Source organism: Pelobates fuscus, chromosome 10, assembly GCF_036172605.1.
Source record: "Pelobates fuscus isolate aPelFus1 chromosome 10, aPelFus1.pri, whole genome shotgun sequence".
Classification (NCBI taxonomy): Eukaryota; Metazoa; Chordata; class Amphibia; order Anura; family Pelobatidae; genus Pelobates; species Pelobates fuscus.
Genome location: NC_086326.1, coordinates 114,938,386 through 114,966,309, shown reverse-complemented (window position 1 = coordinate 114,966,309; position 27,924 = coordinate 114,938,386). Strand labels below are relative to the sequence as shown.

Genomic DNA, 27,924 nt, shown 5'->3' with positions numbered 1-27,924 from the left:
GAACTCCTTCCATGGCTAAAACAGGCAAAATAAATCCTTTCAAGTAGCAATCCCCCCAAACACGAGACCAAGCTCCATCTTGAGGGTAAAACAGGAATCTGTTTAATGAGGGCTACCTGCCCGGTATTTATGCAGGTCTCCCACCTGGTGGACACTCCCCTAGGGGACCAGATGGAAGACTGAGACATATATTGGACAGTAGCCAATCACAGTGGCCCAGGTTTAAACACTCCCCTTTACACAAGTAAATCCCTCCTCTCTATCCTGGAGATAATTGGGAAGAAATCCAATTATCTCCAGGGATAGAGGCAAACCGCCATTTTATCTGGTACAGTAAAAACACATAAAAATACATAACTTTACAAATACCGAATACATTGGATTCGTGCAACGTATCTGAGTGCATATTACTACCGAATAGCGCTCATATCCAATGCGCACAGTTCAATCCCCATGGAGTCAAAGTCTCTCACATGTCTTTCGGCATACGATTGACTCCATGGGATGGCTATCTGGGTTAAGTCCATTCGTATCATCCAAACTCCCGAACGGACCAGTGTTCGTATGCCTCGACGAAAAGGAAGGGCGATTGGTAGTTTCAGCGGTGTTCGGTAGGTAAAGTGTCCGTTTATAGTTCCATGATATCTTTGTCGAACACCGCTGGTCTTTCGCGTGTTTAAAATGGCCGCTGCCTCGTGGTCGGCATACGAACGACGACCACCCTGCATATGGTTAGAATGAAGAGGTGTCTGCGGTTAACCACAACGTTCTAATTGAGGCCAAGAGGTTAACCAGCAGCACACTTCTCTCCTGGGCGGCCGTCGGTAGTTTTGTTCGGTATATTCTGTAACAAACGAACAGGGGCATATGGACAGGCAATTCCACGAAGAAAGGCAAAACAGACGAACCAACAATATCAGTTTATACAGATGGATCTGTCACATGGTACATATACTGAGGCAGTGTCTGCATAGTAACTCATACATACAGCATATAGTGGGTACAGGGCTGGTTCAAGGATTTTTGCCGCCCTAACACTGAGTGTGCACTTCCCGTCAGTCCGGCCGGGTCGCGGGCCAAAGAGGAGCTTGGGGGGAGGTGAGGCAGTGCGGCAGCCGCCTGAGCGCTCTCTATAAAACATACAGAAATAAGGTATACAAATTATACAAAACAAGTGGAGCGCTCTAAACAGTAGAAGGGTTTACTCACCCCTTTGGTACAGTGACAGTCTTGAAAAACTTGAATGTACATATAAAAGGAAACAAAAAAACAAGAAACAAAAAAATATAGTACAGATGTTCCAAAAATGGATAATGGGTAGTAAGTAATGACTGAAACAACTCACATGGACAGGAGCCTATATGGTATTGGCTCCGTAAAAGGATCCTTTATGCTCTTAGGGCAGCAACACACCCCTTTATCCCAGGTAGTATCCCTCCAGGAGTATACAACGAGAAGAAAAGCAGAAAAACAACTGTGTAGAATTGCACATACTATAATGGTATTATGAGATATAAATAGTTGTACTCACCTTCTGCAGAGCCCTGAAATCCCGGCTCTGAGGTTGATAAACAATGTGCTACTTTAGAGGGGGAATAGCACTCTCCCCAATGGAGTTCCCGATGGCTAGAAAGGACTTTGGACTAAAGTATAAAATAGTAAATATACATTTATTAACAATGCATAAAAAACTAAATAAATGGGTACTTAGAAAGTAAAAAGATCCAATAAAAGTCCAATTAAAAAGTCCAGAATAATCAGCTAAACGCGTTTCACTCTATGAGCCTCCTCAGTAGCTGCATGATAGCCTCAGGAATCCTTCTTTTTAAATGTTTGAAAGTCCTTGTGGATCCTCCTCTTGAAGTCACATGGTGTGGAATTAATCACAAATTGGAAAACAGGTTACACTCTACATTATTGTCAGGGTACCTGAGGTCTCTACCTCTAAGGGAGGGAGAGACTTGGTGGTTTATCCGTCCAGGCGAGCTGTTTCCTCCGTTCCTCGCGGTTCATCCAGCCACTTAAACACCGGCCGCGAGGAATCCACATCCTTTTCTAGCAGGACGCCCAATACGTGACGTCATGACGCTATCACGAGCGACCTGTCACTCAAGTGTCCGATATCCAATCGGCACTTGTCAGAGGCGTGCTTACCATCCGGAGCCAGGGTATTTAAGCTTACTTCTCTCTTCAGCTCATTGCCCTGTCGTGGTTCTAGCTTGTCTAGTCACTCAGTGCTCTGGTATTCTAGTTTGCTCTATTTGGTTTTGACTCGGCTTGTTGTACTACCCTGCTTCTCTGTTATCCCTTGACCCGGCTTGTCTCTCGCTTATCTGTCTTCTCGTTCCCTCGACCTCGGCTTGTCTCTGACTATTCTCTATTACTCTCGGTACGTTAGTCCGGCCATTCTAAGGCCCGGTATACGTACCTTTCCACTCTTTGTACCCTGCGTGTTGGATCCCTGTCCCGATCCTGACATTACGACAGGGCCAATGGATCCTGCAGGTACAAACAGTCAGCTTGGTTCTTCTGATCCCAGGTTTGACGCCATGGAGCATAGGATGGATCAGATGGCTCTAGCACTACAGGCACTTTTGTCTCGTGCTAGTAACCCACCTGAGGAGACACGTACTCCTTCTATTTCTCCTGCAGTCTCAGGCCTAGAGGTAGCCACTGTAGGTGCTTCTTCCCGTATTACCCCACCAGTACGTTATGGCGGGTCACCGGAGAAGTGCCGTGGTTTTCTGAACCAGATTAGCATCCATTTCGAATTACAACCCCGCTCTTATCCTACAGATAGAGCGAAGGTTGGATTTGTTATTACTTTACTCATTGAGAAAGCTCTGAGATGGGCCAATCCTTTATGGGAGAATGATAATCCACTAGTCTATAATTATAATGCCTTTGTAGCTGCGTTTAGAAGAACTTTTGACCCTCCTGGTAGAAAGGTCAATGCAGCTAGATTACTGTTGCGCCTTAGACAGGACAATCGAACACTTGTGGACTATGCACTAGAGTTCAGGTCCCTGGCGGCAGAAGTTAAGTGGAACGAACAGGCTTATATAGATGTGTTTCTGAATGGGTTATCAGATGTAATTCTTGACGAAGTCGCTACTAGAGAACTCCCTGAGAATTTGGAGGATTTAATTTCTTTTATATCTCGTATTGATGAACGCATAAGAGAGAGGCAGAACACTCGAGATAGGACCCGTAGACCCTCCTTTAAACTAGCGCCTACCTTTCAAAATTCTGAGTTCGAGGACTTACGTATTTCTGAACCTATGCAGATAGGCAGTACTCATCTCACAGAGAGAGAGAGACAGTACAGAAGAAGGGAGGGTTTATGTATGTATTGTGGAGTCAGAGGACATTTACGCCTAAATTGTCCTAATCGTTCGGGAAACGCTCGCACCTAAGTTTCTCTAGAGGACAGGCCTTGGGTGTTTCTACTTTGTCCTCTATTCACAATTACAAAGAGTTCAGGCTTCTGTTACCCGTTTCTTTGAGGTGGGAGAAGGGAGTAGTAAAGACTATGGCACTAATCGATTCTGGAGCTGCTGAGAGCTTTATAGATCAGGGTTTTGTTGCCAAGCATGCTATCCCATCCCAGTTAAAAGAGACACCACTGGCTGTTGAGGCCATCGATGGTAGACCGTTACTTGAGCCTGTTATTTTCCATGAGACCATACCGATTAACTTAACTGTTGGCATCCTACATAAAGAGGATATATCCTTAATGCTCATTTCTTCCCCGTCTATTCCCATAGTCCTGGGGTACTCCTGGTTGAGGAGACACAACCCTATTATTAATTGGGAGTCAGGGGAGATAGTTTCGTGGGGAGAGAATTGTCAAGAAAAATGCTTGCGGAAGGTCTTACCTCTCGGATTAACTAATACATCGACTACCTCTGACAATCCTACAGAGACACAAATTCCGTCTCAGTATCTAGATTTAAAGGCAGTATTTGACAAAAAGAAAGCCGATACCTTACCCCCACACAGGTCCTTTGATTGCAAAATTAACCTACTCCCTGGTACCATGCCTCCCAGAGGTCATGTATACCCATTATCTACAAAAGAGAACTCAGTTCTAGAGGAGTATATTCACGAGAATTTAGACAAGGGATTCATCAGGAGGTCCTCCTCCCCTGCCGGGGCTGGATTTTTTTTTGTTAAAAAGAAAGATGGTTCTTTGAGACCTTGTATTGATTATCGAGGCTTGAATAAGATAACCATTAAAAATGCCTACCCGATTCCCTTGATCACCGAACTCTTCGATCGTTTGAAGGGCTCTACAATTTTCACCAAGTTAGACCTCAGAGGGGCATATAACTTGGTGAGAATCCAGCAGGGACATGAGTGGATGACGGCATTCAATACTCGATATGGTCACTATGAATATACTGTTATGCCTTTTGGGTTATGCAATGCGCCAGCTGTATTCCAGGATCTGATAAATGAGGTTCTTAGGGAATTTCAGCAAGATTGCGTCATTGTATACCTAGATGATATACTCATTCATTCTAGTGAGATTGAGACTCATCACAAGCAAGTCAGGAGGGTTTTGCACAAGCTTCTCCAGCATGGCTTGTACTGCAAGTTGGAGAAATGTAGCTTTGATCAAACCCAGGTAACCTTTCTCGGCTATGTGATCTCTGGGGAGGGATTTAAGATGGATCCGGATAAGCTCCAATCCATTCTAGAGTGGCCTTTACCCAAAGGTCTTAAAGCCATACAGAGATTTATTGGTTTTTCTAATTATTACAGGCGCTTTATTAAGGGCTATTCTTCCATTATCGCACCTATCACTAATATGACCAAACAGGGGGCTGATACTAAGAATTGGACTACTGAAGCTCTCCTTGCGTTCAAAACTCTCAAGGAGCTTTTCGCTTCCGCTCCAATTTTAGTTCACCCCGACACTTCTCTGCCTTTTCTACTTGAGGTAGACGCATCAGAGACTGGTTTAGGTGCTGTCCTATCTCAAAGGTTGGGGGTTGATAAACCATTACATCCATGTGGATTTTTCTCTAAAAAATTGACCGGTACTGAAAGCAGATATGACATTGGTGACAGAGAATTACTAGCGGTTATCAAGGCTTTGAAAGAGTGGAGACATTTATTGGAAGGTACATTACATCCTGTTACCATTCTAACTGACCACAAAAATTTGTCTTATATCGGAGAGGCTAAGCGGTTGTCCTCCAGGCAGGCTCGTTGGTCGTTGTTTCTTACCCATTTCAATTACGTTCTGACTTACAGACCTGGGTCAAAGAATTCTAAAGCCGATGCGCTATCTCGCCAATATGAGCCCTCTGCTTCAGTTGAACCACTTATGTCCTCCATTGTACCCAAATGCAATATTATTGCTAATACCAGTCTCAAAATTCATTCTCCGCTACTTGACCAGATCTTGAAGTCACAACATCTAGCTCCCGGAAACACTCCTGAGGGAAGAAACTTTGTTCCTCCTGAACTTCAACTGGAGCTCTTACAGTGTTTTCACGAAAGTAAAATAGCTGGTCATCCTGGTATTCGCAAGACATACTCTTTGATATCCAAGGATTTCTGGTGGCCTTCACTTCGAAAAGATATTGAGGAGTTCGTCGCAGCTTGTGAGACGTGTGCCAAGACTAAACTACCTCATGCATCTCCATGTGGCCTGTTACACCCCTTGGACATTCCTGAGAAACCTTGGTCCTGTTTGTCCATAGACTTTATCGTTGATTTACCTGCTTCCAAGAGACAAACTGTTATTCTCACGGTGGTGGATAGATTTACTAAGATGGCTCATTTCGTACCATTACCTAAACTTCCGACTTCCCCTGAATTGGCGGAGATTTTTGCGAGAGAGGTTTTTCGCCTACATGGGATTCCTTCGGAGATCGTTTCTGATAGAGGTTCTCAATTTGTCTCACGTTTCTGGAGATCCTTTTGTTCTCAAATGGGCATCAAATTGAACTTCTCCTCGGCCTATCACCCTCAGTCTAACGGAGCTGCTGAACGTACCAATCAAAAGATCGAACAGTATCTGCGTTGCTTTGTTTCCGAACACCAGGACGATTGGGTCGGTCTGATTCCTTGGGCAGAGTTCGCACACAATAACCTTGTTTGCGATTCAACTCGCTCTAGCCCTTTCTTCATGAACTATGGCTTTCATCCTTCGATTTTTCCTTCGGTTTCCTCTTCTCAGGGGATACCGTCGGTTGATGATCATGTCGCCAACCTGAAGAAATTATGGGATCAGACTCGGCAAATTCTGTTACATAGTTCCTCGTTGTTCAAGAAACACGCTGACAAGCATAGAAAAGCGGCTCCTGTTTTTGTTCCTGGGGATAGGGTATGGTTAAGTACTAAGAATATTCGACTAAAAGTTCCATCTATGAAATTTGCTCCTCGCTACATAGGCCCTTACAGGGTTCTCACTCGTATCAATCCGGTTGCGTATCGCCTTGCTCTGCCACCTGCCTTACGCATTCCTAACTCTTTTCATGTCTCCTTGTTGAAACCTCTTATTTGCAACAAATTCTCCTCTAAGGTCTCCTCGCCTCGTCCTGTTCAGGTGGAGGGTCGGGAGGAGTACGAGGTAAGCTCCATCGTTGATTCCAGAATTTCGAGGGGAAAATTGCAATATCTGGTCAACTGGAGGGGATATGGTCCTGAGGAGAGGAGTTGGGTACCTCAGGAGGACGTTCATGCTTCTCGCCTTCGCAGAGCATTTCACCTCCGCTTCCCATCTCGTCCCGGTTCCTTCCGCCCGGTGGGCGTATCTGAGAGGGGGGGTACTGTCAGGGTACCTGAGGTCTCTACCTCTAAGGGAGGGAGAGACTTGGTGGTTTATCCGTCCAGGCGAGCTGTTTCCTCCGTTCCTCGCGGTTCATCCAGCCACTTAAACACCGGCCGCGAGGAATCCACATCCTTTTCTAGCAGGACGCCCAATACGTGACGTCATGACGCTATCACGAGCGACCTGTCACTCAAGTGTCCGATATCCAATCGGCACTTGTCAGAGGCGTGCTTACCATCCGGAGCCAGGGTATTTAAGCTTACTTCTCTCTTCAGCTCATTGCCCTGTCGTGGTTCTAGCTTGTCTAGTCACTCAGTGCTCTGGTATTCTAGTTTGCTCTATTTGGTTTTGACTCGGCTTGTTGTACTACCCTGCTTCTCTGTTATCCCTTGACCCGGCTTGTCTCTCGCTTATCTGTCTTCTCGTTCCCTCGACCTCGGCTTGTCTCTGACTATTCTCTATTACTCTCGGTACGTTAGTCCGGCCATTCTAAGGCCCGGTATACGTACCTTTCCACTCTTTGTACCCTGCGTGTTGGATCCCTGTCCCGATCCTGACAATTATATGTTACAAGAGAAAACATCTGTGGTAGAGAATTTCCATTTGTTGACAAAATTGTCAATCATCAGTGATGTTTAGTTATGTTCATTGGTAGTAACATAATTTTAAATATCCAATGGTGTGAATGGTTGGCTGAAGTGACATCACTAAGTGATATTGCCAACCATCTCCATCCTCCATTTTAAATAGTAACATAATTTTAAATATCCAATGGTGTGATTATATTTAAAATTATGTTACTATTTAAAATTATATTTAAAATTATGTTACCATTTAAAATGGAGGATGGAGATGGTTGGCAATATCACTTAGCGATGTCACCTCCGCCAACCTTTCACACCATTGGATATTTAAAATTATGGAGGGAGGGGTTGACTAGTGACAGAGGGAGGGGTGACTAGTGGCAGTGAGGGAGGGGTGACACAGTGACAGAGGGAGGGGGTGACTAGTGACAGAGGGAGGGGGTGACTAGTGACAGAGGGAGGGAGGGGTGACAGAGAGAAGGGGTGACTAGTTACAGTGGGAGGGGGTGACTAGTGACAGGGAGGGGGTGACACGGTGACAGAGGGAAGGAGGGGTGACTAGTGACAGAGGAAGGGAGGGGTGACAGTGACAGAGAGAGGGGGTGACTAGTGACAGAGAGATGGGGTGACTAGTGACAGAGGGAGGGAGGGGTGACTAGTGACAGAGGGAGGGTGGGGGTGACACAGTGACGGAGGGAGGGTGGGGGTGACTAGTGACACAGGGAGGGGGTGACTAGTGACACAGGGAGGGGTGACTAGTGACACAGGGAGGGGTGACTGGTGACACAGGGAGGGTGGGGGTGACACAGTGACGGAGGGAGGGGGTGACTAGTGACACAGGGAGGGGGAGACTAGTGACACAGGGAGGGGGAGACTAGTGACACAGGGAGGGGTGACTAGTGACACAGGGAGGGGTGACTAGTGACACAGGGAGGGATGACTAGTGACACAGTGACAGAGGGAGGGTGGGGGTGATTAGTGACAGAGGGAGGGGTGACTAGTGGCATTGAGGGAGGGGGTGACACAGTGACAGAGGGAGGGGGTGACAGTGACAGAGAGAGGGTGGTGACAGTGACAGAGGGAGGGTGGTGACAGTGACAGAGGGAGGGTGGTGACAGTGACAGAGAGAGGGTGGTGACAGTGACAGAGAGAGGGGGGTGACAGTGACAGAGGGAGGGTGGTGACAGTGACAGAGGGAGGGTGGTGACAGTGACAGAGGGAGGAGGGTGACAGTGACAGAGGGAGGGTGGTGACAGTGACAGAGGGAGGGTGGTGACAGTGACAGAGAGAGGGGGGTGACAGTGACAGAGGGAGGGTGGTGACAGTGACAGAGGGAGGGGGTGACTAGTGACAGAGGGAGGATGACTAGTGATAGAGGGAGGGGTTGACTAATGTCAGCGGGGGGGTGACAGTGATGTCACTTCCTGGCTCCGCCTCGCCTCATCACACAGAGCCGCATGGGACAGGAGAAGGAGACTTGGCAGAGAGGAGGCAGAGAGAAGCTGCCAGGTCTCATGTGAGGGTGATGGGGGGGGGGGATTTAAAGAGCGGTAGGTTGCTGGGGCCCTGCGCTGCATCAGGGGCCCCAGCAACCTATTAAAGGAAATTATTATTTATTTATTTTTGCCGTTCCAGTTGGAGAGATCTGTTCAATAAACCTGTTCAATAAACCTTGCAGTTCTACTTCACCCTCAACATAGAGCCTCGTCTCATGTCTGGGGGGAAACAGCTATATCACTACAAGGGATTGCTATACTCTGTATACTCCCTTAGCTTCACTAGCTCTTGTAAGAGCTGTTCCTGTTTGACTCTCCAGGAGTAGGAGAGGTCCTGACCCACTGGAACCTGGAGCCTGGTCTTATGTCCAGGGTGGGTGGAAGACTGCAGTGCTGATGGTGTCTGGTGCGGTGCTGATGGTCCTTGGTAAGCACTAGGAGCATCAATTGATGGAGGCACCCAGTAGGGGTGGCAGGCGATCCGTAACACAGAGGTTGGATGTTAGATGCAATTGTGGCATTATATAAAAATCCCTCAGCTAGAATGGTTGGGCCAAATGTTTGCTCAGATTGGGTTACAATAAAAAACGGCGTCAGACAAGGATGCACGATGTTGCCATTGTTATATGTATTATCTATTGAACCATTAGCGGAAAACATTAGAAATAACTCGACAATAAAGGGTTTCATGACGAGAGATGCAAACTAAAAATCTGCATGTACGCAGATGATATTCTTCTTACATTAACTGACCCAAAAAATTATTTAGATTATTTGATGGCAGAATTTAAGGACTATAGCCAGGTAGCAAACTATAAGCTAAATACTGCTAAAACAATCTTGACGAGCACTGGGCTAGATAATGACTGAAGAGAGTAGATTAGTAGAAAATATGTTTTTTTATGGGCTTGAAGAATGTTTAACCATTTGGGAATTTGGATCACCAAAAATATGGATAGACTGATGGAAGACAATGTTTTAACTCTTTTGAAAATAACAAATCAGTTACCGTATATACTCTAGTATAAGTCGACCCGAATATAAGCAGAGGCACCTAATTTTACCACAAAAAACTGGGAAAACGTATTGACTCGAGTATAAGCCTAGGGTGGGAAATGTGAATAAAATTAGATCCCAATAAAATCACATTAATTGAATATTTATTTACAGTGTGTGTATATAATGAATGCAGTGTGTGTGTGTATATAATGAATGCAGAGTGTGTGTGTGTGTGTGTTTGTGTGTTGTGTATATATAATGAATGCAGTGTTTGTGTATATAATGCAGAGTGTGTGTTTGTATGAGTGTATGTATGTAATGCAGAGTGTGTGTGTAAATTATATACACACACACTCTGCATTATATATACACACATACTCTGCATTATATATACACACACACACACTCATACAAACACACACTCTGCATTATATACACCAGGGCCGGACTGGCCCACCGGGATACCGGGATATTTCCAGGTGGGCGGCGGCACCTGGGGGCTGTGCATATAGGTGCAACCGGGTGGCCGGTCCGGTGGCACACTCAGAGCACACTCATGTGTCAGTATGATGCTGTGCTGGGGATTGTGGGAACCGCGAGGGAGCATGGTAGACATGCTCCTCCCCCCTCAGCATCATCAGTAACAGAAGTGCCGCCGGACCGGCGAGGCTGCCACCCGGCCCGGCGGCTCCAGCCTGGAACACGGCCGGCCCCCGTGACTTCTCTAGGTAAATGGGGATGGGGAATGAAATAGAGAGGGGAATAGAGAGATGGTGGAGGGAGGAGGGAGAGACACAGGGAAAGGGGGAGGAAGAGAGGTGTGGAAGAGGGAGAGACACAGGGAAAAGGAGGAGGAAGAGAGGTGTGGAGGAGGGAGAGACACAGGGAAAGGGGGAAGGAAGAGACACAAGGAAAGGGGGGAGGAAGAGACACAAGGAAAGGGGGGAGGAAGAGACACAAGGAAAGGGGGAGGAAGAGACACAAGGAAAGGGGGAGGAAGAGAGGTGTGGAGAAGGGAGAGACACAGGGAAAGGGGGAGGAAGAGAGACACAGGGAAAGGGGGGAGGGAGAGAGGTGTGGAGGAGGGAGAGACACAGGGAAAGGGGGGAGGAAGAGAGGTGTGGTGGAGGGAGAGACACAGGGAAAGGGGGGAGGAAGAGAGGTGTGGAGGAGGGAGAGACACAAGGAAAGGGGGAGGAAGAGAGGTGTGGAGGAGGGAGAGACACAAGGAAAGGGGGGAGGAAGAGAGGTGTGGAGAAGGGAGAGACACATGGAAAGGGGGGAGAAAGAGAGGTGTGGAGGAGGGAGAGACAAAGAGGGAGAAATGAGAGAGACACACAAGGGAGGGGGAGAAAGAGGCAGAGGGGGGAAAGAGACTGGGAAGGAGAGGGGAGACATTGACACAGAGGAGCAGTGAGGGGGAGAAAGAAACATACAGAGTGACTGGGGGAGACAAAAAGGCACACAGAGGGGCTGGAGATAAAAAGAGACACAAATAGGGACTGTATATATCACTGGTGGATGGTGGCAATTCTCCCCCCCCCCCCCCCACCCCACAAGGTTTTCCCCTGTCGGCCGATCTCCCTCCCCGATCCGCAGGCACCGTGCGGGCAGCCGGCAGGGGAGGGAGGAAGAGAGGACCCGGGGAGCTCTAGCAGCTCCCCTGGGTCCTTCTCGCGAGAGCACAGAGCGTTGCCCCAGTTACCACGGCAACGCTCCGGCTCTCACGAGGGTGAACTCTAGCCCTGGAGCTACGGGCTAGAGTTCAATCTCACCACTGCGACCACCAGGGATTCACATCTGCTTAAAATAAATCTGCACTTTTGTTTATTTTGAAGCCTATGAGTGCGCTTTTACGTTTTACTCTAGCTACTAAAAATGTCCCAAAGTTCTCATCTTTTGAGCAGTTACGTCTCGCCCTTAGATACTGACCATAGGGGATAGATGCTTTGAGTCGACGATTGTGACGAGCAACCTACTATGTGGAGTGACATTATTCTCAAAAAACTGGAATAATACCACCATGTGATCTCTAAATTACACCCATGTAAAAAGATCATCTCCTATTGTATCATTTCCTATATGGATAACATCCACACATGACTCTATTAAGAGGTGATGACGAATTGAGCACCTATCATCACACATAAATAACACATATTCTCAATTATGAAATATACCAATCACCCCTTATTTGCAATATCGCATGACCTGTTTTGACACCACTGTGATATGCTTTTAATCTCAGTGACAAGTTTGCGAACCATCTGTACACAAGAACTCCGGCATGTACGTGTCCTCAAACCAAACTAATAATTTTGACTCTACTGAGCCACCGTAGTTTCTCATTCCCTGACAGCCGGAATTCGACCAATCAGCTGCCAGGGCGGGATTTATGAACTCCACCACTGGAGGGAGTCATTTCCCCCTGACGAGCCCCTAAACAGGGCGAAACGCGCGTCGGGTTCCTCCGACATTATTCTACACTAGCACTAGATACGCTGCATACCTAACTGCTCCTAAGACAAATTTCAACAAACTCTATCTGTTCTGGATACCGACCAAGGCATCAGGGCACTTAGGCCAGCGAAAAACAGTGCAGGATAATTGACTGACTGACCGATGGTCTCCACTTATTAATTAAATTACCTTACTACTCTGTTAACTCTACCACGACTTGACTTCACTCACTGGTAAATCACTTTTTATTTCTTGCTTTACTATTACTGATGCCCTCGAAGGCATCTTTCTCTCTCCTCTTTAAAGCCTCGACGATTAGCTGCAGGAGAGAATCTGACGAAAATAATTGGGCAGTCCATCTAGCTGGTAACGTTATGTGACTGACAGTGGTATCCGCAACAGCAGGCACCAACCCGAGAAACAACCTAGCAGTGATACGGCACACCGACCAGACTAAACACCTGATCACTTCCCAGCGCCTATCACCCGCTATCTGCCCATTGCGGGAGAAACACCCGCTAGCATTAAAGCTATCATCCAGTCTACAGATCTCTCCGAACTGGGAAACAGTAATACCTCTCGTGCTGTCTAACTGGAGGTCATTAACACTTCCAAACAGTGCTGAGTTACGGGAAACCGGCATACTACGTCTAGCATTTTATGTTAATTAAGTATACCAAGCGGTCTATCTCTTACCAAACTGATTACAGCGGCAGCCAATAAACTAAGCACCTACTTCTAATAGCCTACAACGGCACAGAACCACAAGCTAACCCCCAGAGGTTACTGGGAAAGAGAGTAGCCACACATTTATCCTTCGGGAAGGCTTTTGAAATACGGCCTTACCCGGAACACATGTTGATAAATAAATGTGTCTATAAGTGCATTATGCTATACAGGGTGATTTGACACCTGTATCCATTTACCCGGTACACATGGTGATATGCAAACCTGGTTACAAGTGCATTACGCTACACATTGTGATTTGACACTTGTATCCATTGCAATTGAAGTATAAGAGAGTAGCACATATTTGTTCTCTGGAAAGGTTTTTGAAAACCACCTTACCCGGAACATCTGTTGATATAAACACTTGGTTACAAGTGCATTACGCTACACATGGTCATTTTTGACACTTGTATCCATTTTAAGTGTAGTACAAAGTTATCCCTCATTTAGACCTATACTAAAGGAATAACGATATCTGTGCACACAGTGTTGGACTACCGAACAACCTGTGTCCACACTTTATGTTGTGTCTTTCCCTCTATGTTTACCCCCCTACCTACACACCCCGATTTTTCTTGTGCAAGTAAGTCTGGATGCTAGCCAAGATCTAGCCAGCACACTACTGCGACTTTAAATTGGCGACTGTTTACGTTAGGATCGTCTATTTCCCTATTAAAGTATTATATTTTAACGCTTATCGCTACAGCACACCAAACTTTTTTGTTGAATAACCCTAACAACTTTTGGTTCCTAACAAATTAGGAAGATCTTTTCTGATACCAACACTCCTATATCAGGAATATCGTAAGGACAGTCCCTTCTCCCTTTGCACTCTATACCTTGAGGGTTACCCCCTCTCTGTCCGGTCACACTCGATAATCTCATGGGCCAACCCACTTTCTTGTCAAGGATGGAAAGAGATTTAAGCATTCAATTTCTCAATGCCCCCAAACGACAGGCTTTGTGGCAAGCATGGCTAACAAAAACACAACAGGCCTGAGCTCAAAATATATATCATTGCCTGCAATCATATCTCTGAGCATCTTTATATCCCTCCCGGCTTCGCAGAAACTTTGTGGTCTTTTTTTTTCCTGTATATATATTGATGTAATAATCCATGAGGAATAGGACACATTTATTAATGGAGGCATAATGTGGTGTTGTGTTGATATATGTGTCTTGGTTTTGTCTTTCATTTTTTTTTTTATGTATGTGTATATTAATTTTTTTTTTTTTTTTTTAAAGAATTTAAATAAAAAAAAAAAACAACCCTACTACAATACTTTTTCTCTCGCATGGCATGTGAGTGTAGATTCTGATGTTGCCTTTGACAGCTACTCAATGTTGCTTGACTAACCTTTAGACATGTGCACTTCGCTTCGGTCCGAATATGAATTCGGACGAATTTCTGGAAATTCGGACATTCGGGTACTTCTGAATGTCCGAATTTCCGAAGTGCCTAACTGCAGAGGTCCCGAAGTTCCGAAATTACCGAATTTCCGAAGTGCCGAAGCACAGTATTGCCTAAGTACTAATATACTTACCTAGTAATAGAAGAAGAATGTTACATTGTATACAATTTTAAATAAAAAGTATACAAACATAGCCAGGATTCAGCTGTAAGCATTTGCAAAACTTACAACAATCAAGTAACATTCATTCATATAAAATGTAAGTTACTTAGCCAGTCAGTGTAATGACAGGAATCAATAAGTAGATAACTCCCTAATTCCCACGGTATTAGGGAGCTATCTACTAAAAGGCTGAAAGACCTAAATTGGTCTTTCAGACAAATTTACTAATACTAAGTAAAGAGTATTTAGTATTAGTAAATTATGCCCCTACTCGCTATACTGCGAGTAGGGGCATGTCTATTAAACAGGCTTCTCACTGTAAAAAAATAAATAAATAAAAAAGTCCCCCCGCGCGAGTGGGGACTTTTAAACTAAAGGGGGGACCTATTGCCCCCCCCCGGCCCTCACCCCTGAACGGTGGGTGGGGGCCCTAATGTAAAATAATGGGGGGGAACCTATTGTCCTCCCCCCTGGCCCCCACCCCTGAGTGGTGGGTGGGGGCCCTACAGTAAAATAAGGGGGGACCTAATGTCCTCCCCCCTGGACCCCACCCCTGAACGGTGGGTGGGGGCCCTAAATTGGAATGGGGAGGACCTAATGTCCTCTCCCCTGGCCCCCACCCCTGAGCGGCGGGTGGGGGCCCTAAATTGGAATAAGGGGGGGACCTAATGTCCTCCCCCCCCCCGAGTGGCGGGTGGAGGCCCTAAATACCAATAGGGGGGGACATATTGTCCTCCCCCCGGCCCCCACCCCTGAGCCCCCACTCGCGCGTCTTTCAGCCTTTTGGTAGATAACTCCCTAATACCATGGGAATTAGGGAGTTATCTACTAAGCGGCTGCAAGAGAAGCCCCGAATTGCAAAAGTCCCGAATTGCGAAAGTCCCGAATTGCGAAAGTCCCGAATTTTGGAATGCCGAACCGAACCTGAAAATGTTTCCCATGCACATGCGTACTAACTTTGAACAATTATGGCAACCATGAATTTTATATGCACTGTATATTGCTTATCTCTGAATGCAATATATGTGCATGATATTTGTAATCTATTTCATACACAATATCTTTCTATGAAATTTGTGTGATTGAAAATCGCAATAAGCATTGATTAAAAATAATAATAATAAAAGTATATGGACATAAGGCTTTTACCGATTTCTCAGTAGAAGGGGCAAAAATTTTAAACTGAAGAGAGAGGAAGGAGAGTGGAGTCATATTTGTTGGCTAAATGTGTCTGTCACCAAAAAAAAACATTATCTAATTTGCTTCTATATAACTACCTTTGTATGTTATGCTCTATCTTCAAAAAAGATAAATACAAAAATAAATAAATACATGACAGGGCTGCTTAAAGAGAATAAACATGTGCTTCAGGTTGATTAGCTATCTTTGCCTCTACAGCAATGCAAGATTCTTTTCGGCATGCCTTGGAAATAGAAGCTACTCAGAGGGGTATTGCAATGGAAATATCATTACTTAAAACATATCAGGAATCACTTAATGAAGCTGAAGAGCAGATCGATTTGTGAGTATTTTACAAAAATGACAGTATATGATTTTACAACAAATTTAATAAAATGTATCCTTTAATTTTATGGCAGGACAGGAGGCTTCATATTTGCTTTACCTTCTTTACTGAAACCTCCAGCAGCAAAGAAATAGTTAACAGAACTTTTCAAAACAACCAATCAACAAAATACCAAACAAAATAACAGCAGTATAAAACCACTTAGGCAGACCCTCCCACTTCCTCTTTCTTTGCTGCTGCCTCCAGGTGAGCACTCACCAACTCAGAGTTGTCTCTGCTCTGGATTGTTTTTTCTCCTACATGGTGTTTGTTTATTTAGGCAGTTTATTTGCTGGGTTTATTTAGGCAGTTTATTTGCTGGGTTTATTTAGGCAGTTTATTTGCCGGGTTTATTTAGGCAGTTTATTTGCCGGGTTTATTTAGGCAGTTTATTTGCCGGGTTTATTTAGACAGTTTACTTGCCGGGTTTATTTAGGCAGTTTATTTGCCGGGTTTATTTTGGCAGTTTACTTGCCGGGTTTATTTAGGCAGATTACTTGCCGGGTTTATTTAGGCAGTTTACTTGCCGGGTTTACTTAGGCAGTTTACTTGCCGGGTTTATTTAGGCAGTTTATTTGCCGGGTTTATTTAGGCAGTTTATTTGCCGGGTTTATTTAGGCAGTTTACTTGCCGGGTTTATTTAGGCAGTTTATTTGCCGGGTTTATTTTGGCAGTTTACTTGCCGGGTTTATTTAGGCAGTTTACTTGCCGGGTTTATTTAGACAGTTTACTTGCCGGGTTTATTTAGGCAGTTTACTTGCCGGGTTTATTTAGGCAGTTTATTTGCCGGGTTTATTTAGGCAGTTTACTTGCCGAGTTTATTTAGGCAGTTTACTTGCCGGGTTTATTTAGGCAGTTTACTTGCCGGGTTTATTTAGGCAGTTTACTTGCCGGGTTTATTTAGGCAGTTTACTTGCCGGGTTTATTTAGGCAGTTTACTTGCCGGGTTTATTTAGGCAGTTTACTTGCCGGGTTTATTTAGGCAGTTTACTTGCCGGGTTTATTTAGGCAGTTTACTTGCTGGGTTTATTTAGGCAGTTTATTCTGTGTTATCTCAGTACCACTTTATGCTATTTATTTGCTGTGTCACTTTATACAGTTTATTGTTGTAATTTTAGGCTATTTATTAGATATGATACTTGATACTGTTTTATTGATGTATTATCCTATACTGCTTATTGTTGGGTTACTTCACGCTGTTTCTCTTCTGTGTCACTCTATACTGTGTTCCTTTGCTGGACTGCATGTGGCATGAGTACCTGCTCCCTGTTATGTTTTTTTTTGTGCTGTCTATAACCTGCTCCTCCACCCTGTGTTCTCACTCTGGGCTCTGTCGCCCATACTCTTCCTCCCTCACCCCCCAGCTGCTCCCCACGCGGTAGGCCGCTCTTGTATTTTTGCGGCCACGGCACCCATTTTGATGGAGCCGCGGTGCCCATTTTTTCAGAGCCGCATGGGCTCCATGCATTCCGGGCAGCCCAGTCACACCCACTGCGCTGCCCTGCTGTTTGCTGGCCATGTGGCCAGCCTTCCCTCTTCCTGTGTATCAGGGGAGATGGCTCTGTTTGTTAACCCTCTGCCTACTGTACTTGTTTAAATCACAAGCTCACATTGCAACTTGCTATGCTGTTTGATGCAATGTGAATATTTTCTCTAATCTAAGCAGATGAATGCCACATGTGATACCTAATGCTATTCAAGCATTTTTAAGGTTCAATCATTGTCACATCAAGAATTAAATGGCCTGATTGCAGCATCCAGCTCCCCTGTATAGGATTTGCTGCCCCTTCCTGCAGGGGACTTCATGTTTTCCACTAAATATACACACTTCAACAGTGTATCCTAATAAGGCTGATTTTACACTGTGGCTGTCTGTGTAAGGCAGTTCAGCATGCCCTAAGACACCTAAGTGGTTTGTAGACGTGGTTAGTCAGATTTCAATCTGTAATAAATATGATGCAATATGAAAGTGGATCCTGGAATGCAGTATCTGTCCCAGACCTACACCTATCTGACCTGACACTCCCTTCTACCCCTCAGGGGGGCTAACTGGCTCCCCATACAGCCCTGTTATTACAGGGGGTTACCCTCCTCCTCCCCCCCCCCCCCCAGTCTACTGGTGCACTGCCCCCTCTACTGGGCAATAATGGACATTTGACACCATTGTGGGTTGGGTGACCCCCTCCCCCTGACAACGCGGATACCGCTAAATACCCTGCTGGCACTACAGTGTCCTGTAGTATAAATGCTGAAGGTGATCACCTCCTGCTGTCTGCACTAACCTACTTCCATGTCCTGTTATTATCATACTGAGGGTGAACCCCTCCTTCAGTCTGTGCTGCTGGACTTGCAGTGTCCGGGTATACCCATAAGGATTGAGCTACTGTTCTTACAGTGTCCTGCTCTACTCATGCTGAGGGTGACCCTCTCCTGTGGACTACTCTGCTGGAACTGCAGTGTCCCGTTATGACCGCAATGAGGGTGACCCCCTCCCACTGACTGCACTGCTGTATTTACAGAGTCCTAGAATACTCAATAACAAAAAGAGGGGATGCGTGGGTGAAGGCAGTTGTATAAAATACAAAAGAGGTCACTCCCAAACTCAATATACCAAAAACACAGCTGAACAATCACTTAAAATACCAATAAAATTCCAAATGGACAAGGGGAGAGTAATCAGTATAAAGTTATAACACCAAATTTATTGAAAATCTCAATATAAAAGCCATATATTGGCAGTGGCACAGTAAATGTGCAAAACAAGCAAGGAATATACCCTTGGGCATAGCAACTTAGACTAACATGCTGTTATAGTAAAGTGCAAATGCTAGAGTGCAAATACTCAAAGTGCAGGGTGCTAAAGAAACAGTAAAACACAACAGTTAACTCCCACTGTTCTTAGCAAATAAAATCAAATGCACAATAACACTAAAACCAAACAAGCATGTAAAAAAAAGACTGATACCTGTAAACAGGGTTCCTGCTGGGGCTCAACGCGTTTCGTCTTGGCGACTTCTTCAGGAGCATCTCTTCTTTTCCATCTTCCGTGGTTTAAATATGCCGGTCCATGTATCCAGTTCCACGATTGCGCATGTGCACCTGACGTCAGTCGCACCGTCATACGTAATGAAGCGCGAACGGCCAGTCTGCGCATGCGCAACCACGTTGGAACGCATACAAAACTTTATAGACAATCTACCCAGCTGCACAGTAAACATTCACTAGCAAATGCTTAGTATAAATACGATCCTGGGTTTACAGCCCTACCTGAAGGCAAACTAAGTACTAACAGGCCAACACCCTTACAATCCTACAAATAGACGTATATGTAATATGCCATAAAAAAGCAAAATGTTTAATAAAAAAAATATGTATATTAAAAAAACAAACATATTAGGTATTGTGTGTAAAAAACAGTCCATTTGTAAAACTAGATATTCAACATTTTACAAGATATAGGGTAATCCACTGGGGATAAAAATAAATGTAAAAACACAAATATAACAAAGACACTTTTCATACACCTTAAAGTCCATCTATGTTGGACTAGTCATGGATAGTGGTGAAATAATTAACCCCTTAAAACCGGAGGGCGTATTTTTATGCCCTATTCTAAGCGGCTCTAAACGCCGCAGGGCGTAATAGTACGCCCTCCGTTTTTTTTGTTGTTTTTTTTTACTTACCCGGAGTCCCCCGCGGCAGATCCTGCCTCCTGCAGCCCCCCTGGCCATGTGAGAGTGAGGACCTCACAATTACATGGCCGGGGGGGGGGGCTGCCTGCTGCATTGCCAGGTAGTCCCCCTGCTGGCTGGAATAAAATAAATTAAAGTTAAAATCAGTGTAAAAAAGAAAAATGTGTGTGTGTGTGTGTGTGTGTATATATATATATATATATATATATATATATATATATATATATATATATATATATATATATATATATATATATATATATATATATATATATATATATATAATGCAATGCAAATATCGGATGTCCCGCACTCAATTTTCCGGTCTTGTGCTTGCCTCGGTGCTGCCTCAGCCGTTCATGTAAACCAATAGAAAGGAGTGCACTCAATAGGACTTCTTAGAAAAAATCTGTTCAGTTTATTTTGCAAACGTGCAATAATTCAAAGACGATCAAGTCGACGTTTCAGTCCACGAAGGACTTTTATCTTGCTAAAAGTCCTTCGAGGACTGAAACGTCGACTTGATGTCTTTGAATGATTGCACGTTTGCAAAATAAACTGAACAGATTTTTTCTAAGAAGTCCTCTTGAGTGCACTCCTTTCTATTGAGAGGTGTATGTATGTGTGTATGTGTGTGTGTGTGTGTGTGTGTGTGTATGTATGTATGTATGTAATATTTTTTTACATAAATTAGGTATCTTAATTAATTACAATTAGTGGGACCTGGCTGACAACCCATGCCAAAAGTATAGGGAATTTAATTTGTTAGCACTATATTTAACCCTATAACTTTCCAAGACACTATAAAACCTGTACATGGGGGGTACTGTTTTACTCAGGAGACTTCGCTGAACACAAATATTCATGTTTCAAAACAGTAAAATGTATTACAACGATGATATCGGCAGTAAAGGTGACGTTTTTTGCATTTTTCACGCACAAACAGCACTTACACGAACGATATTATTGCTGTGATACTTTTTACTGTTTTGAAACACAAATATTTGTGTTCAGCAAAGTTTCCCGAGTACAACAGTACCCCTCATGTACAGGTTTTATGGTGTTTTCAAAAGTTACAGCGTCAAATATAAGGCTTGTGTTTCATTTTTTTCACATTAAAATTCGCCAGATTGGTTATGTTGCCTTTGAGACCCTATGGTAGCCCGAGAATGAAAATTACCCCTATGATGTCATACCATTTGCAATAGTAGACAACCCAAGGTATTGCAAATGGATTATGTCCAGTCTTTTTAGTAGCCACTTAGTCACAAACACTGTCCAAAATTGGCATTTTTTGCATTTTTCACACACAAATACTAACGCTAACTTTGGCCAGTGTTTGTGACCAAATGTCTACTAAAAAAGACCCCATTTGCAATACATTCGGTTGTCTACTATTGCAAATGGTATGCCATTATGGGTGTAAATTTAATTCCTCGGCTACTCGGATACAGTCTCAAAGGCAACGTAACCAATCTGGCGAATTTCAATTTCAAATGTAACACGCTATATTTGACCCTGTAACTTCCCAAAACACCATAAAACCTGTACATAGGGGGTACTGTTTTACACGTGAGACTTTGCTGATTACAAATATGTGTATTTTATTGCAGTAAAAGCAAACAGTATTATGACATTGACAGTTAAAATGTCATGTAGAACTAAAAAACTAACAAAATTTCTTATTTTCTCCCATTATTTTCATATTAAATTAGGTGTCATAGCTAAATATTTGATAATAAATGAAAGCCCTGTTTCCCCTGAATAAAATTATATATAAAAAGGGTGGGTGCATTTAATATGAAAGAGGTGAATTACGGTTGGACAGACATATAGCGCAAATGCCAGGTTTTGTTTTCGTTTTGTTTTGTTCACAACGTGTACATTTGGCTCAGTCCTTAAGGGGTTAAAAAATATAATGCTGCAGATATAAATACAAATACATGTGTGCAACCAAATGGAAGCAATAGTATGGGACAAAAGAAAAGAAAAACAAGTATAAAAGGTATTTTAACAATAAGGATCAATTCATCAATAGCTAGAAGGAGGCAGTTAATTCATAATAGAGGGACACCCCATATATGTTAAAAAATATGTAGTAGGGGCGGGGCCTGACCGTCCAGCCGAGCAGACGCTGGTTACATCGGATCCTGAGCAACTAACCGTTTATAGCCCCAAAATAAACGTTTTCAGCACATATCTGGCATTATACCCCTGCCTGACAACCCCTGGGCATTCCTGGAAAGGAAGCAAGCATGATCCCACAATGTGCCCACGCTGACTGGCGGTTGCAAACTGCGGCCTACTCCGTAAAGCGGCTGATCTCCCGTCCCTGGCCTGGAGGGGCCAATCCTGCACACGGCCGGCACCTGTATCCCCACTGTGGTCCGGTGGGGGTTATCCCGGACCACACCAAGGAATCTTAGCCAAGCTGCACCAGCAAAGCGAAACAGCATCTGCAAACTCGAAACGCTGTGAGGATCCCAAGATGGCCGCCGCTGAGGAATCATCGCGGCATGGAGGGGCAGAGCCCACATCGCGGAGCGAACAAGCCTGCTTAACCACTACCGTGGCAGACCCAACTCTATACCAGGCAAGCCCTGGAGAATCTATATCAGACATGCCTCACACGCCCTCATAAGAAATCAGGCTCAACGCTGCCTTTGAAGCGGTCTGCACAGCCTTCTGGAACCGAATCGAAGCCCGACAGCTACAGAAGTCACTTCCCCCACAGCCACATGGGGAGACCCCCAGCGTCAATCAGACACGCCGTTCCCCTGCTGAGCCAAAAGCCCAGATGGACACTAAGCTCAACAGCCGTCCACAACCAAGTGACAGGAGAAATGGGACCAGTTCCCCCCCAGCCCACCTCCACCATGAATGGCCGACCAGGCCTACGAAACGCCAATCTGGCAGGCAGGGGAACCCCTCAAAAGCCCCCAAACGTGTGAAAAGAAAACCCCGGCCAGCTCGACACACCAGCTCCCAAAGGAGAAGAGGCCCACGTGGCCCACTGGACCGGAGCCAACATCTCCCATGCTCTAATCTCCAGCAGGAACGGGGACCATACCTGCAGTCTACCTACCACCGGCCGACAACCCATAACAGGGACCTCCACAAGCTACCTCAGGTACCTCGAGGAAAACACATTCATGGTCCTTCAATGACAGCCTGGAGACAAGCCAACAGGACATTCCTACAGTACGCGGATGCGACCATTCAGCGGAGAGGCAGCACTCTCGGTGTGGAGCTGATCCCTCGAAAACATCCCATCTGGCCCAATCTCAAGGAAAGTGGTCCCAATAGATACCGCCCCAAGCGAAGTATTGAGGTAGCAGGAGGCTTGGACTTACCTAAGCAGGTACAAATACTGCCGTTAATGGGTATCGGCTGATCTGGATACAGGACACTAAGCCGGAGCTCAGTGCTACCAACCATAGGCACTGCGCACTAGAACATGTCAAATGTGTGCTCCACGCTTACAACCGAGATTATTATCCTGCCTACAGCCAGTTATATTATGTTTTTTGCAATACTCACTTACATTTATTATAATAGCAACATGATGCCTATATCCCTCAGTGGCAATAACACATCTTGCTTAAGTCTACCTATATATGCCCAGATTTGATGCCCATGAGAATATAATGCTATGTCAGACCTACTGTCGGTGTTTGCCAGTATTGGCTACGGGGCACACACTGGGCTTTACTCATGTCAGCTCCTGCTGATAATGGGCTAGCCCAGTTAAGAAACCATCACCCTTTCCCACTATTGCTAGCATATCAGTATCTTATATAAGCAGATTTCTTTGTCACATAGTCCGAGTGAAATGATGTGACTGCCATATCTACTCATTGATGTATTAAGCCTGACTAAGAAAATGAAAAACGTGCAGTCCTTGTCATGTATTTACATTCGTTGATATGCTCCTATGTGCTGTTATGGCGGTGTATGCATTTTGGTCAAGCAATTAACATACACGGTGCTTCTTGCTATCTTGCCATTTAACTCTCCTAATAATCTCACAGGGTACATGCATAGCATAGGGCACATAGCAATTATGTCATAGCAACGCTCATACACCTACTCAGCCCTAGAGGCAATACTAATCGAACCATGATTAATGCTTATTTTTTATGCATATATTCCTGATAGTATTCAAATCGTCTACTCTACACCTGGTGGCTACCAACCTGGTTGAAGCTAATGTTAAAGCTAATGTTAGATCTCTCTTAAAAATTGTGCTGTTAATTCTTGCCATGTTACTGTTTATCTTGTGTTGTTCCATCAGCTTGTATCAGCTGTCGTGGCGATATAAGCTTGTCTGTAATTCTTAGCACAACAAAAATAAAGAAAAGTTAGTGTAGGACCCACCGATATTGGGGTACTGGGAAGTAGTGGCAGGCTTAACACAAAATGGCCATATTGTGGAACTGAATCCTCATATTTGTTTGCTGATAAAGATTATTTTTAAGTAGCCTTATTAAATGTAAAACTATATTTTTATGTGTGCACTGTTCCTAAATCTAGTTGCAAAGTTTCAAACTACAGGACTGGGACTTTGAGGACAAATCACTAATCTGATTTCAATCTGTAATTATTGTTAATTCTATTAACCGTGTCAATTACTTCTTGGTTCCATATTACCACTGCAGACTAATTATATCCTGCTACTTTAACTCAGTGTATACTGTGTGCTGAGAGCAAATAATGTGTCAGGAGTACTGAAATGTTTGGAGTCCATCAGTATCTTAATGCTTTAACCATGTGCACATAGTGTGCTGAGGGCTAATGGAGTAGCTGACGTGTTTTATAACAGGAGCAAAATTTAATAGAAAGCTAACATTATAGGACCACCACTGAAGCTGAGATCTTGTAAGGGAGTGCTAAGAGAGGCCTAGGAAGATGGAGTGAGAGAGCTAAAGCACTTTACAGAGACATGTACTGTGCGGATATCTCTGTATTGCAGTGCTGTGTAATCCATCACAGTGATCCTGGCTGTTTTGGGTAGTTATGAGTATATCCTTATTGTGCCCAGCTCTGTCTGTTTTGATCTGTATTTTATTCAGCTATACCTGTTGTATGGATATCTCTGTAGCATACCCAGCTTTGAGTATTGCATAGGTTTTGTATTGTACCCAACTCTGTGTATTATATCTCTATTTCTTCTCAGCTCTGTTTATAGTATGGTTATCTCTGTATTGTACTCAACTCTATGCATAATATAGATATCTATATGTTGGAAAAAAAAATTTAGTATATAAAAAAACATTGTGGTGGAATCTCGGTAAAAATAAATTTAGTAGGCCGAGATTACCACGTGGCATGTGTACGTGCATATGCTGACGTATCGATCAGTTGGTTGCACGAGGCAAGATACGATCAGTAGTGTACGGAGCATGTGCAAGAATACAGGATGTAGTATTCCCCTCCTCCATTGTGCTGGACAAGCCATGCGGTCAAGCAGGAAGTTAATTCTTATTTGTATTGATTGGTCAAGAGAATGTGCGGGTGGAGCTTAATATGGGAGGAGTTATGTGCCTATATAAGGAGCCTGCACTATTGTCCGGGGCTCAGAACTTGTGGTATTTTGGTGACGCTAGTCCCTCTGAGTCCCGATCGGTGATCCAATAAAGAATCTCTTCCTTCCTGAAGAAACCTGTGTCCATCTCTCTGTGCTTTGCTTCCGTCAGTTTCTCCGGTATCATTTGGTGCATTGGCCGGGAAGCTCATCGTTCAACGGTAGCTGAGAGGCAGAGGCGTGAGACGGTCTATCTTTGCCCACGTTCTCTACGGCTGCACCCCTGAACTTCTGCGTGGACCTCCCTTCGTCTCGGCGCCACTGGTCTGTTGTCCAGGAGATCATCGGCCTCTACGTGAGAAGTGCTGGGGTGTCCCCGTCGATGAGTGTGAACTCAGGTTCAGGAACGAGGAGGTAAGACAACTGCTGTTTTAGACGGCAGACCCACTAGGGGTATACCGATTGTGCGGTAGGCCCATAAGGGGTTATTTGTGTATGGAATCTGCCCCCTCTGTCGGAGGGAAGGAGCGAAGGCGCACCGCTCAATCGAACGCTCTTTAGTCAGACCGTTTGATTTGGTTAGTCAGGCGGGGTCCTGTGTAAATAGCCCTAGCCGGACACCGGTGTCTTGTCTAGACTAGCGTTCTAGGGTGTATATTACGTTCGCTAGGTCGGAGGGACCGGGAGACTAAGCGGCGCCTGTGTAAATTCGGTTCGCTAGCTCTCAACCTATCTTGGCTAAGTGGGAAGGCGTGTAAATTTGGAACCCACTAGATTTTTGATAGTAATCGACTAAGAGGCGCCTGTGTAAATTCGGTCCTCTAGCTCGCTATATGTGGTGCTTGGGCAGTGTGGCTAACCAAAACGGGTGTATATAGTTTTAGGTAGTCCATCAAGGTACTGGCCAATAGTTTAGTTGGGAATTGTAAATGTGATAAAGATTGTTTAGTAAAGTGTATATCTTGTTAGATCGCGCGAGCTCAGCCGTCTAGCGAGAGTGTTAATAGTGTGTTGCTGTATCATAGTGCACGGTACCATAACCCTGTATATTTACTGACACTGTATATAAGTACTAATCACTGTCGTCCATTGCATGTTTAACACCATAACCACTAATAATTGTATTGTGACCTTAACTTGTGCTTTGACCTATGCTAACCGTACTGTAACCGCTATTTGTAAAAGACGATGTTACTGGGGTGTGTTATAGACGGGTAATTCGTATATAGAGAATTATAGCGTGGGTGACTGTATAGTTTCGCCAAAGGGCATAATATTGATTATCTAGTGACTGGTGTAACAGCTGTGTGTGTACGGGAATTCCCTGAGTGTTTATTGTGTTATTGTATACGTTTCACTTGGTAACTGTACCACGTGGTGCTGTTGCCAGAGGAAACGGGTGTGGCTGTTGAATAGTACGCGTGTATAGTATTCGTTGTCGACGACGTTCCATTGTTAAGTATGGGTGCGTCGCAGTCAACGATTCCGGATCCCTTAGGTTGTATGGTGAAGAATTTTAAAAAGGGATTCAAGACATGTGATTTTGGGGTTAAAATGTCTCCTGTACGTTTGGTCACTTTGTGTACTAGGGAGTGGCCTACTTTGGTTGCGGCATGGCCGCCACGTGGCAGTTTGGATCCAACTCTGGTACAGCGCTTACACGTGGCTGTATCGGGTAGGCCTGAACTTTACGGCCAGTTTCCTTATATTGATTGTTGGAGACAGGCCGTAAATGACTCGCCAAAATGGCTTCAGACATGCCACGAGGAGCAATGTCGCCTCATGGTAGCTAGGAATTGTTTGTCCACTAGGACTGGCGTTAGGCCCATTTTGGACACGCCCCCTGAGTCCGAGATCCCTTTGCCGCCCCCTTACTTTCCGTTAAGAGGAAGTGACGCAAATGCAGGAAGTCCTGCAACCCTCCCCTCATTACCCTCATCCACTTCCGCTTCCTCCTCCAGTACAGAATCCACCCCCCCTCGTACTAAATCTCCCCTTCCGGAATCAGAACCAACCCCCATTAAAACCAAATATCCTGATTTGGCGCCACTTCAGACTTCCGGTCAAGCTTCATCTAGCTCGACTCGAAGTGTTTTATTTACAACCTTTTCCCAAAACCAAGCTCCCACATCCCCATACCCTATTTCTCCCCGACTGGAACCTATGACTGACGCCCCTCCACGTAGCCCCATACAGACCCGACAACTGACCGGTGCCCAACAATTAAAACACTATCAGATGCCTCTTCGTCTGAATCCTGGGTCAGCCTATATCGATGCCGCAGGCCAAATGGCACATGCTGACCCGGTCTTTGTATATGTCCCGTTCACGACAACCGATCTCTTAAATTGAAAGACCCACAATTCCTCGTATACTGAGAAACCACAAGCTATGACTGATCTGTTCACCTCGATAGTACAGACACATAACCCGACATGGGCTGATTGCCAGCAGTTATTAATGACTTTATTCAACAATGAGGAAAGGACAAGAATTAATCAAGCGGCCATTAAAG

At 44.7% G+C, this 27,924-nt stretch overlaps 1 protein-coding gene across 1 annotated transcript in view; it reads left to right on the top strand.

Annotated features, from left to right (window-relative positions):
• LOC134574787 (glycine N-acyltransferase-like protein 3) overlaps positions 1–27,924 on the top strand; it is a 147,515-nt gene that overhangs the window by 23,321 nt on the left and 96,270 nt on the right. The window contains exon 4 of the mRNA XM_063433864.1: positions 16,028–16,131. Within this exon, the coding sequence (XP_063289934.1) occupies positions 16,028–16,131 (104 nt within the window). The remainder of the gene's footprint in view (positions 1–16,027; positions 16,132–27,924) is intronic.